The sequence below is a fragment of the Tasmannia lanceolata genome, unplaced genomic scaffold, assembly GCF_043159265.1.
Source record: "Tasmannia lanceolata isolate RefF3 unplaced genomic scaffold, GAP_Taslan_0.1 ptg000019l, whole genome shotgun sequence".
Taxonomy (NCBI): Eukaryota; Viridiplantae; Streptophyta; class Magnoliopsida; order Canellales; family Winteraceae; genus Tasmannia; species Tasmannia lanceolata.
In genome coordinates, this window is record NW_027518696.1 from 11904193 (window position 1) to 11917750 (window position 13558).

The window sequence follows — 13558 nt, forward strand, 5'->3', positions numbered from 1 at the left end:
AATTCCAGTCGTCTTGATCGAGTCTCCCTGTCCTCAATACTACCCAATGACCCTGGATGGGACCTGGGAGGAGCCCATTGGGATCTATTAAGATCGCCACCTTGCCCAAACAAGCTGAGAGTTCTTCGGCAGCAAACATTAAGGATCCCTAATGATTCAAAAACTTCCAGAGCAGGGTACCCTGCTTCTAGGAAATTTTCGAAATGAACCACGGTGAGATCCAGGTTAAAGCCGCAAGGGCAAATTAAGGGTTCCACCAGGAAGCCAGAAACCACTCCTGTCGTGGGAGGAGATCGACGGCATCTAAAGACGTCTCGGATAGTCATTTCTTGTTTTGATTTTCCAATAATAATTTGTTTTAGAGTGATGACGAAAACGATTTATTGAGATAAAAGCAATTACAATGGTGGTGAAGATTGCCCTAATGTTAAAACAAGTCCCAAAGCCCCTCTTTAGTAAGGGTTTCCATGATGCCTCCCTACGTAAATGACCAAATTAAATGTCCCTTAAAGGAGCTGCAAATTGCAAATTTCAACTGGGGATTATATATATATATATATATATATATATATATGAGGAAAAGGATCGTACGCTCGAGCGTACCAAGCTTATGGTACGCTCGAGTGCCCAATCACATGGGTCCCACATTTTTTGTGGTGATCCAAAGCATTCATTTGCAAGCCCGTATCATAGATAGGGTGTGTACCAAAAATCAGCTCCATTGAATCATCCTAACCCCTCCAAAAGTGGAGGGCAAAATGGGCAGATTTGTGGTCTGTCCATTTTGCCCCCCACAAATGGATGGGTTAGGATGATCCTATGGAGCTGATTTTTGGTACACACCCCATCTATATAAGGGCCTTTCAAATGAATGCTTTGGATCATCCTAACAAAGTGGGCCCACATGTGATTGGGCACTCGAGCGTACAATCCCTTTCCTATATATATATATATATATAAGACACACACACACACACACACACACACATATATATATATATATAGAGAGAGAGAGAGAGAGAGAGGAAATGGTTTCTGCGCTCGAGCACAGAAACGGGGTGGGGCCACATTTTGGGTGGGATCCAAAGCATTCATTTGATGGGCCCTTTCATGGGTAGGGTGTCCACCAAAAATCAGCTCCATTGGATCACCTTAGGGAGTCCATTTGTGGGGCAAAAAATGGACAGATTTGTGGACAAACAGTATATGTCCATTTTTTTGCCCCACAAATGGACACCCATTGGTGATCTAATGGAGCTGATTTTTGGTAGGCCCCCCATCCATGATGGGGCCTCCCAAATGAATGGTTAGGATCCCCCCCCCCTCCCAATGGCCCCACCCCCCTGTTTCGGTGCTCAAGCACAGATAAGCCTATCTGCGCTCGAGCGCAGAAACCATTTTCTCATATATATATATATATAAGCCGGGATAAAAAGAGAGAGTTTTTTCGATTTTTTTGAAAATCCGTGAGAATTACACCTCACATTTTTTGACTTTTTTGAACAAATGCCCCCATTCAACTCATATAATTTCAATCTTACCCCCCTCCTTTATGGTTTTTTAATAAAAATCTATAGGGTGATCTTAACCATCCGATTTAAGAGGAATTATGGAAACCTCTATAGATTGGAGGGCTAGGATCAGCCTATGGAAATGATTTTTGGGGCACAACCTATTTATGTTGTGTTCCATCACATGGATGTTTGGATCAACCCTATGACATGGTCCGTACAGTTCTTTGTCGGCCCGTGCATCGCACGGGGTTTTTTACTAGTATATATATATATATACGCCCATGCTATGCATGGTCTAAATTGATGGGACCCGCCCCATAAAAAAATGTGGCACAAAATATTGGACCCAAACTAAGAATAATTTTAAATAAATTTTAAATAATTCACACTAAATTCGATGGGGTGGGTCCTGCCATTTTGCATAGCATGTTCCCATGGGATTTTGATTGCTCAAAAGATGGATGAACCTCATCATTTTTCCACACTAATCCCCAATAGCCCAACCTGTAGATCCACTAACATTTCCAAAAATCTGATAAGCAGAAAGTAGTCTAAAGAAAAGCTAAAAGATGATTGGCCATTTAATGGAATGGGATAAGAATTTTACCAATAAATAGCCGTTTTTGCAGAGACCCACTATATTCCAACTGAGTTGCAGGTATTTATCATTCCGGTAGAGAACATTTTTACCTTGATGACATTATGAAATCGGACAAACACCTACATACCTTAGCCGATCATGCATCCTATTTCAGTGCTCAAATAGATAGTCGCATTACAATATACAATCACAAACAGATCATATGAAAGAATCCATATATAATTCAAGAAAGAGAGAGAGAGAAGTGAAAACAGACGAATTTGGGGGAAGATGAGGATTTGATACATTTCATGGTAGGAAGTGGAAAGGCAAGGAAGATTACGTTTAATCTCTATAAATGGTGAGAAATTAGTGGAGTGAAACGAAATTAGTAGTGGTGTGACATTGTAGGTAATTAGATTTCAAACAATAAATTTCTTTCCCATAAATACCGCAATTAACTATTAGGCCACGTTTGGATACCCACAAGATTTAGATTTGGATTTAGTTGATATTTTGAACTGGATCAGATCCTTAGATTTTTAAATCAGCAACAAATGTGCAAAAAACTCCGATTTTCAAATCTGTTCTGCGATACATTATTTAGAAATCAATGTTTGTGGCAACTTCCTTCCATGTCGCTGCTCCTCGACGTTGCTCCGGCGGCAGCCCTCCCTACCTCCCTCTCTCTCTTTCTCTCTCTTTAAAACATGTTCATGAAGATGATTGATGTATTTTGTATCCAAAACTCAAATCAAAATCAAAATGCAAACGCATGAGGTATCCAAACGGGCCCTTAGAGAAATTAGTGGTGGCAAAACTTACTTAGTGGGGGGGCAAACGAAATTAGTAGTGGGGCATAAATCCCATAATTAACTGCCCCAATATTCAAAGCAAAATCAACGTTGAGAGGGAAAACGAAATTAATAGTGGGGCGACTTTATTGGGGAAAAACTTTTCTAATAATATTTATTGGAAAAAAGGCGAATGACAACGGAAAGAAACATGCTTAGTGTGTGTGTGTGTACTACGCCTGTAGGATTCCAAATTGTCATTTGCCTTTTCCAAGAAAACAGGAAAACTTTTTTTAGAAATAAACTTCCGCCCTTCATATTAAATTTAGTTTGCCGCCCCTTTCAAAACTTGGAATTGTCGCCCCGATTCAAAATCGAATTTGCTTTCCTGATTTTTTGCCGCCACAAAATTGATTTTGCTTCCCTGATTTTTCGCCCCAAAAATTGAGTTTGCGGCCCACTATTTTGAGTTCTCCTGCGCAAATCGAGAATCGAATTTGCAATACCCTAATTTTTGCTTCTTTTTCTCTGCTCTTAGTCGCTAAATCGCATATCACTGGGATTTCCTTTCACCTTTTTTCTCTCTCCCTAAAATCTCTCTCTACTATCCCTAAAGCTCTCTATTTACGTTTTTCTTTTTTCGGTTTTCAGTCTTTCCGTAAAATCTCTTCCACTCCCTAAACTCCCTCTCTCTCTCTCTCTCTCTCTATCTCAGCCACGCACATGGAACCTTTGTCATTGATTCATTAAGATTTCTCTTTACTATATATATATATATATATATATATATTTTTATTTTTATTTTTTTTTATTTTTATTTTTTTTTTGGATTTCAATTTTCATAGTCCGTTTCTTTATTCATTTCGTTGGCTTTTTCTTTCTTTGATTTCTAGCCTTTCCACCTTCCCCAAACATCATACCTCATTCTTTGGAAGATACAACAACGAATGATGCAGTGGATGGAGGTCAAACGAAGCATCAAGGGTGAGTTTCCTTAGTTAAGATTTGTTTTATTTTTATTTTTTAAATGGAGTTAAGATTTGTTTTTTTTTTTTTTCTTTGTAGAGTTTGGTGTAACTTAGGCATTAGTTCCCAAAATCATTTTGAATTCCCATGAAATTATTGGTGTTGCATTTGTTTATTATTTCCATAGAAATTAAGTTTCATCAAGAAGATATCATGATGTGGTTTCCATAGTTCTTTTATCTAATTTATCATTGTATTTGCTTACTTATATTTGTTTCTGGAAACTAGATATGCCCATTTGAAACTCATGTTTTGATGGAGAAGGGACACCCATCATTCTCTTTGGCACGAATATTTGTTATTGTGATTTCATAATTTTCTTTCTACTTAAAAACAAAGCAAAATATTAAAAATAAAACTAATATCACCTTCAGCACTATACACCACTCTATGAGAAAAAAAAATTATGGTTAAATAAGACCAACCAATAATGGTGAGAAAATTGTAATATGGGTCGTGTAGGTGGGCTCACCGTTCACTGGCTATTTTTCTGTTGGGTGGATGTGTTGCATTCAAAAAATATATAGATTTATCTTATCCGGGGAATTTAGGAGAACATAGTAGGACGGAGGTGGGTCCCATGTTCTGCACCCAAGTCTAAGCATGTGGTGGGGCCCACCATTTTATATCTTATGGTTTGATGAGGTGGGGCCCGTTATTTTGCAGAATGTGTGTGTGTGTGTGTGTATTGAGGAGGATAAAATTGTATTGCAACAAAGGGGGTAGAGGGCCGAGGCAGCCCCTGCACCACTAGAAATATAACAGGAAAAACCATGGAAATCAGATTTTTATTTTTATTTTTTATTTTTTTGGAATGGTACCATGGAAATCAGATTATAGGATTAGTATAAGAGAATCCTTGAAAGATCCACTTTTGAAGGTCACCCCTCACATGACATTAGTGGAACAAGGGATGCCTGTTGGGGAAATATCAATAGATGAACGGATGTCATGTCATGGATTTGCACAATGATATTGAAAAAACTCCAAGGGCATGGGGATTCTCATGAGCCCAAGCGATGACAATTGCAGTCACCTTCAGGAAACAACTTCATCTTCCAGATCGCAAGAATGATCTTCATGCCCTTCAAAGAAGGGCCTTAACTTTGGAGAATCTTACATTATTGCTGCAATAAGATGGTTTTATGAAACATATATCTTCATCTTCCAAGCCTTTTCATAAAAATCATCTTCCTCATCAAACACTTTTGGGGTCTTCTATTTTGCCAGTGGAAACTTTAAAATAATATTTTTTAGCTAAAAATTTCAGACCTAACCAAGTCAGCAGAAAATACGATAACCCCTCTGCTAGAGCTCAAGAATAACCTCCACTTCCGGTGGTTCATCTCCAGTGAGCAAAAATGATGAACCAATTAAATGGAGCAAAATGGCTACCTGATGCAGTCATTCTGTCCACGTACCATTACACAGGCATCTACCATGATTTGAAGAGAAACTAAGAAATTAAGCTCTTGATAAGTAGTTTAAGACATGTGAAATAGGGAACTTATCCATATTATACGTGGGTAGCATACACTAAATATTAAGTGCAATTTGCTAGCAGATAATATGTGCAATCTTAGATGAGGAGGAAAGGAAGGTGAGATATAGAACATGAAGAAATTATTTTTTTCAAAATTAATTCAGTTGGTTTATGATTTATGCAACTAAGGGAAGAACGTGTTTGTAACCCATACGTACATACACAAAAGTTAATAGCTAAAAAAAACTGAATCTTGTGGCCTTATTTCTAGGACGTCCATAGATAATAAAAAACCTTTATCAAGGTGATCTAGCATGTACCTCTCGGGAGTTTGCAATGTCCAAGTTTCCCAGAAAGTGATTTAAATATCCTTGCATTGCCACTTTTGCTCTGTCCGAAATAGATTGCTGTCTTCCAAGTGCTGGTCGAATGATAGGCAAAGCGGCACTAGAAGGAACATTTCTGCACGGAGAATAAACTACTCTAAGAAATTGTATGCTTTATAACAAAAAAAAGTGGGAGTGTCCAATTAAGTGAGACACAAAGAACTTAAGATTAAAAAAAAAATGACACCATATTTGAAATCACCTGTTTTTAGCTGAAAAGCTTTCTTCACGATGTAAAGGGACAGTTTCATCATCAGCTTCATCATCATCTTGTGCAACTGCTGTATGCTCTCCAATTCCCAGGTTTTGAAGCCATTCTTTAACCTTTGATGCAAAATTATGAGGATAAGTATATTAAATCTCCCAATAAGATAAAGTAAAATTGAAAACTCACTAGGTGGCCATATACTCATTTCAATCTGGACTCTAGAGTAGTTTATGGCAACTTTAAGAATAAATAACTAAAACTCAAAATTCAATATCAAGTCGGAAGTAAATAAAGCGAATAATAACTTCAAATAAGCTACAAGCTTACAACATATAAAATGATAAAACACGAACTCATATAAAGAGACTGGCAACAGTAATACTGACTTACCTGCTCTTGTTTCTCATGAAATTCCTCAATAATAGCACGTTTCTTTAGTGCAAAGTGTAAATAGAAAACTTGTGAAGCCTTCTTCAGTAAGCGCCATTTGAACTGGAGAATGGAATAACACAATTAGCTGGAAACAAGATTCAGGTATTTTGTGACTCATGTGAGAATCAATGAAGAGGAAAAAAAAAAAAAAAACAATTTTCGATACATAGAAAAAAAAATATTCCATGATTCTCATATCAAATGGAAGATAACTTCTTCTTTTTTAATGGTATGTCAAATGGAAGACAAGTGGATCTTAAAATCCGATGCCAAGCAACTTTTCCTGTGTTAGGCACCCAAATTCTAGTGGAAGTGAATATATCACCAGTTATTTTGTGCAGTTTAATTACAGACACGCAAATAAATGCATGGTTCAATAAATCTCACACTTAGGGCAAGTATTGCAAAAATTTCAATGTGCCTTGTGTCATAAAACAGTTTACTTTCCACTTCTGGTCATCACCCTTCTCCTTACTGCTGGTAGATACTTTAAGGTAAATGCTTTGTGAGTAGTATTTTATTCGAATAATGAAATGGTATTTTATTCGAATCATGAAAAGGCTACATCCAAAAGCAGCCAATCGCAACAACAACAAAAAATTTGATAAAAAAATTGTAATAAACAGCAAATATTAGAGACAGAGACAGAAAGATCAAGGTAGAAAATTATTAGAATAATCTAATCTGAATTAGGGCGTCAAAGCTCCAAAACCATGAGAATTCCAAGAAACGTAAAGAAAACTCCCACCAAAACATCTTTAAATATGAGTCCAAATTGTATTAAACAGCAAATATTACAGACAGAGAGAAAAATCAAGGTAGAAAATTATTCTAATCTGAATTAGGGCGTCAAAGCTCCAATACCATGAAAATTTGAAGAAACGTAAAGAAAACTACCACCAAAACATCCTTACATATGAGTCCCAATCTTCTAAAACTGTAAACCTTTTGCATCATGGACTTCTAAATTTCAGAACACAAATCTCAGCCCATTAAAATATAAGAGAGACAGAATCCCCATGGCTTCTAGCTGTAGAGATAGAGTGGGGCCCATCGAGCACCCCCGACATAAAAAGGCTAAATGAGAAAAAGAAACTCATTTTTTTGCTCAATTTTAAGCCCTTTTCTACTCTTACAATTCTTCTTCCCAATGACAATTGTCAAGCACTTTTTAAGATTGGGTTCAGCATCATCCCCCAGAAAAAAGAGAATTCAGTGAATTTCCATGTAGCACTCAAACAACTCTACACCCAATTTTTGCAGCTCTTGTAAGTGATACATGCCCCTTCCATTGTCCTCTATACATGACTTCAAAATTCTCATGTGTTCCTTGCCTAGTAAGATTATTTTGAGTAACAAGAATGTCATCAATTCCTTTAAATCGGCTTTCTTAGGGAGATGATTAACCCACTCATCTCCATTCTTGTCATTGGGTTCAACTTCATCATGCTCCACACATTCATAGAGGTCAACAACACTGAAGATTGGATGGAAATTCACATCCACTGGCAACTATATTAAATACATAACCTTTCAAAAAAAAAAACTATATTAAATACATAATTTGGTCCAAATTATATTATGATCCAACAAGGTTGAATTTTGTTTGACTTTAATTTCTGATATTCAGTAAGGACACCTTTTCTTCCACAAAAAAAGTGTCATGGAATCTCCACCAGAAAACACCTTGATATGGCAATGTGAATCATTTTGCATCTTGTACACCGTACATTTCTATATCTTTTTGCATTTCTTCATGCAAACTCTTCAATGTCATCATAAGGCTCCACATCTAAGCTAGTTTGCATTGCACTTTGATGGGCAGTGTCACCAAATCTGGGACTAGATTTCATAAATGTACATAAGGAATCTTAAACGGCGATCTTCCCATAGTACAGTTGATCAAGCTAATTATACATCAACCCATACTTCAAGAAATACAGAATCTATTGCATGTGTAGGCCATGTCCCACTAATATATCCATAAGCAATCTCAAACGGTGATCTTCTAATTTAATAGTTGATCGAGCTATTATAGGCCAACTCCGCCTCAAGAAGTCCAATCTTTAGATGCATGAGTGAGCCATGGCCCACTAATGATTGGCATGAGTGGGAAGCCATGGTCCACAAAATGGCCCATGTAACCCGTGAATAGCATTAGAAGAGAATTCTTTTTGTTTGTGTTTACTTAGTCTTTTCTCTTATTTAATGGTTATTCTAGTTGAACATTGTTAGAAGTATATACCCTTCATTAAGGGTATTTCAGTCATTCATTTTATTAAACATAATAAAAAATACATTTTAGTGCGAGGGGAGAGTAACTCTCTCATTCTTACGACTCTCCCTTTCTCTCTCTCTCTCTCTCTCTCTCTCTCTCTCTCTCTCTCTCTCTCTCTCTCTCTCTCACACACACACACACACACACACACTATTACACCATGTAATATAACAAACATAAAGAGTATTGATTTATGTTAAAGTAGAGGACTTAACAGACAGGTAATTGTGTTTTCACTAGACTTTATGTAAGGTTGTATAAAGGGGGTAAAGACCATGGTTTAAATTTTCCACCGTAACCGAAAAGAAAGGATCGAAATGTTTCGGCCTCCCTCTCCACCAAAGCCAATGGCAAAATTGAAAAGCATACTGAAATCAATATGGAAACTGTATTAGTGATATACTATATCAGGAGAAATTATACGGTGTAAGGGCTTACAACAATAAGGCCTTTGTGCGGTGGAAGTACCACCCTTGACATTTGATCCAACAGCAGCTCCTCAAAAAGGTCAAAAAGTGAGCTGCTGTTGGATCAAATATCAAGGGCGGTACCCCTACCGTATTGTTGTAAGCCTTTACACCATATAAAATCTCCTATATCAGTATGTGTTACATATGCATATTTACATGAATTGCATGTGAGGTGTAAAATGGTGGGCCCCAACCTATATCAGTATGTGTAACTAGTATTCCGGTCCCATGCGATGCATGGATGTAAAATGTTGGGCCCGCCCACCATCAAAACGTGAGGTGTCAAATGGAGGGGAGCCACCCTTATGCATAGGTTTGGGTAGAGATTATTTTGGCCTGAATGTTCTACTCGAAGCGGACCCTATATCTGTGGCGGAAGTAGCCTTATCAAACTTGCACGCGCAAAACGCAGCCGTAGAAACAGAGCTATTTTCCCGTATACTTGGTGGAACCCACCTCATCAATAACATTAAGGGTAAAATGGTGGGCGCCACTTATGCATGGTTATAAAATGTTAGACCCTGCCTCCATCACAACAGACGTGTAAAATGGAAAATAACCCACTTCAAGCTCCACATATGTTAAGGTAAAAACAAATAGAAATATGTAACATGGTAGACTCCCTCCCTCCCACAAAGGCAACCCACCCTACAACTAGGACCGAAATAAACACAGGAAACTACCCACTTCAAACCCATAAGTGCAAGGACTCGTATATGTTATAACATGGATCATATTAATCACTTAATTGACATGATGTCAACTTATATCATGTGGGGCCCTTGTGGTCACTTAAAACTAAAGTAAATTAACAAGACAAATGACTTCTGTCATTGTAACTTAAGAATTCGTAAAAAAACATATAAGGCTCGGATTAAAACACTCATGACCCAAAGAACTTACGGTTTTGATGGGAAAAAACCCTACTACCCCAACCCACTATGATTTAAAAGACTTAATTGACACATAAAAAATACATAAGAGCATAGAGATGATCCCCATTAGTTTGTTATCAATAAACATTCTCAACCAGATGGAGACACATGCTCCCACATGATCTCCTCTTCCATTGCAAACATATCACAAGACCAAGCCACCAAAATTTCTCCAGAAGCCCCAACAACACCCAGTTAAAAGAACTGGAACTATTGCCACATCCAAGACTGCGAAAATCAACCATCAAAATATCGCTTAGCTTTCTATTTTGCAACAAGAAGAAAGCAGGTTTGTGCCAATCTACAACCTCCTTGATGTGGGGTTTCTTTTCAGGAATGCCCAATCCTCTAATATCTCTGATGAGAGACTTCATTGGGTAAACCAATTTTGAATTTCACGCCTCCATCCCCCGGTTGAAGCCTCTGATTCTTGCGGTGGTGGAGGGCTAACCCCCAAATGGCAACATAGTTAACACCCATTTCAGGACAGGCAAGCTCACGGTCCTACTGTTGATTCCTCTCGACTGCTCAGCACCACTAACATTAGCAGCAATGCAATCGTGGTGCTCCAAAACATCAAACAGGTGGCTTGCTTCAATCTATAGCCTCAATGTGATGCCTCGGGTGTTGCTGCCATTAAGAATGTGGTTCTCCACAACCTTTCTGATACTACCTCAACACTATTGTTACGTGCCTAATCGGCCGTATCACAAATAAACTAAATAAAAGAGAAATAGAGAGGGGAATGGTTGATTCGAGGCAATCGAACCTCCTAATGGCTCGTTTCGAGAGGAGCCATGCCCCTCCAAAACAAAGTTGCCTTTGCTGTTTTAAAATTCATCTTCTTCCTCATTTCATTATAGTACAACTACTTAAATACTAACACAAAGTAGTTACACATCACCCATCCACTTCCCCACTTACAACACACACCATCAACAACTAACACCCACTACCCTAAACACATACATCATATCTAACACCCATAACTCTAAAAACACATTCCCACAACTAGATAATAATTAGATTATAACTACCCATATGCACCATAATTATATGCACATAACATTCCTTCCCCCTTAGAAAGGATCAGGGTCATCCCCATCAGTCTGCACCCAATTAAGGGGATTAATATCACCTTTTACTGTAATCCACAACGACAATATAATAACAATAAATCCTCCCTGAATTTACCAGAGAACCAATAATACTAAGCAGAACCAGATTCAACTCTAGTAACGCTTACGTCTTAAAATTGTGTTCATTTCATATGGAACTTCTACAATATCAATTACAAGTCAGAACCCATCAAATAGAAACAAATTTCAGCCAAGGCTCCTGTTGATTACAAAATACTATAATAAAATAATACACAAAAAAGGAAGCATATTCCTACTCAACCGCAATCTATTCATATACATAACCCCAAAGAGCCACAAACCCAAAACTTTGAATTCCCAAAATACAACCCTATTCCAAACACTAAAAACCAGAGACCACAACTGTTACATGCCTAGATGAGTCCCACTTAGGGTATAATAAATTAGTTTGTATTTTGTAGAATCATCTCTCTAGTTGTTGGTATAGATAGGAGTCCTACAGATAAGGGTTATCTAGATTGGCTAGGAGTGGTCAAGTGAGTTTTCTATACATAACATTTTTTATTTTTTTTAAATGACAATTTATTGTAATATGGTTGGGACAAGGCGTCCCCGTGAGCTTACAAATACTATTATAATCATTTCCCTGAATCGGGCTTACAAAAAGGATACCATCTCTGTTCTTCCCTTTGGGCTCCAGCCTTTGCTAGGCTATCAGCCACTTCATTCGCCGATCTCCTATGATGTTCAATCCTCAGATCTAGAAGTCTTATCAAGTCCAGTATTTCCGCAACCAATTCCTGCAATTTCCAAGGCCCTTTTGAGGAGCCAGAGGCTCACGCTACGGCTTTTGTGGAGTCACCCTCTACAATGATAGTCTATAAATAACATGCAAGCAAAGAAATTGTGTTTCTGCACACAGAGGACTGACCCTTCCCTCCAAGTGGGCCAAAAGGCTGATCTTCCCTCTACGGCCCTGTTCATTTTAGATTGTGGCAAGAGCCCCAAACCTATAATTGGTCTCAATTTGGGGCTCACAATCGGTTTTCACAATCTGGGCATAAGAAGATCAATCACGTTACGAATCGATTCATGTTCCTAACAACTCGTATCAATCACATAACAAAAGCACTCACACACATGAATTTCAATACCAAACAGAAAATCGAAAATAAGGAATCAAATCAAAGACAATAAAAAAAAAAAAAAAAAAGAGGGAATCAATTCATGCCTGTTTATACTGGAATTCAATGGTGTAAGAGAGAAGCATAGGGCTGATGTCACTGGCATCGGGGCGGGATACAGAGACGATCGCCCCCTTCGGTAATTCATCGAAAATCCAAGCGGGTTCAGATTCTTGCCGGAAAGAATAAGAAGATGAGACCGCCGGCATCGGCTCCGACTGCATCTGAACGTACCGATGCCCACCGCCGGCAATAAATTCATCAGCCATGACAGGAAAAAAAAAATTTGTTTCTCCTATCGGAAGAGAAGAAAAAAAAAAGATAAATGGATTTGAGGGTTTCACTTTTTTTGAAAACTGAATGTTATGTCTGATTCTTGAAGGTCTGGAATATGCCTCTGGGTCGTATTAAGGATGCTACAGACTAATATTATAAAGACTTGACAGTATGTTTTTATGGCATATGATACAAGCAAGTGTTAATGACTGTTTGATTAGATTTTAGATTTTAGATTTGGTTTTAATGGGTGATTGTTGTGATAAGGAAATAAAGGAAGTCCAATTCAGAATGGTTTCTTGTTTGACCTAATTTACTTTCAATGATCGAGCGAAATGGTCGTGTACGAGAGATGGCTGGGTTGAGACGGCTTGTCTAGGTGGGTCACCAATGTGATTTGTGGTGGTGTATTATAGGCGTACAAATACTTTGATAAGTTGTTTGTGACATTGGTTATCCTGCATGGATAATTTTTTATTTTTTATTTTTTTTGAAATGGCTTTACTTTGAAATTATATCCTCTGTTATTCACCAATTTAGTTCTAGCATTTTTTTAATCCAGTAATGAAGTTTGAGTTAAAAGTTCACATTTAAGTCTTTTGATTAGATATTTAGAATCTTTTAATGACTGTTATTTGTGGTAGGGAAAACTAACAAATGGCCAAGCAATTTAATCCTTAACCCAAACTACCAAGTTGCAAACTTTATAAAATAAAATAAAAAGGGGGTATTGCTAGGGTCCATCACAAAAGGCATTTCGCGGTTGGTCTGTCGCATTTCAGACCAGCCACCTTGTGAATGGAGATGTTGTTCTGAAGTGCTACAGACCAGCCGCGAAATGCCTTTATCGATGGACCCTAGCAAAGACATAGTCTACGACAAGACTAAAATA

The 13558-nt window shown here is 37.8% G+C and overlaps 1 protein-coding gene across 1 annotated transcript in view; it reads right to left on the minus strand.

Moving 5' to 3' along the window:
- Positions 1 to 12824, minus strand: part of PLDP1 (phospholipase D P1) — a 50328-nt gene extending 37504 nt beyond the window's left edge. Inside the window, exons 1-4 of the mRNA XM_077361974.1 lie at positions 12438 to 12824; positions 6382 to 6483; positions 5986 to 6107; positions 5718 to 5859 (exon numbers count right to left, since the gene is read on the minus strand). Of these exons, the coding sequence (XP_077218089.1) occupies positions 5718 to 5859; positions 5986 to 6107; positions 6382 to 6483; positions 12438 to 12659 (588 nt within the window). The 5' untranslated portion in view covers positions 12660 to 12824. The remainder of the gene's footprint in view (positions 1 to 5717; positions 5860 to 5985; positions 6108 to 6381; positions 6484 to 12437) is intronic.
- Between the last annotated feature and the right edge of the window lie 734 nt (positions 12825 to 13558).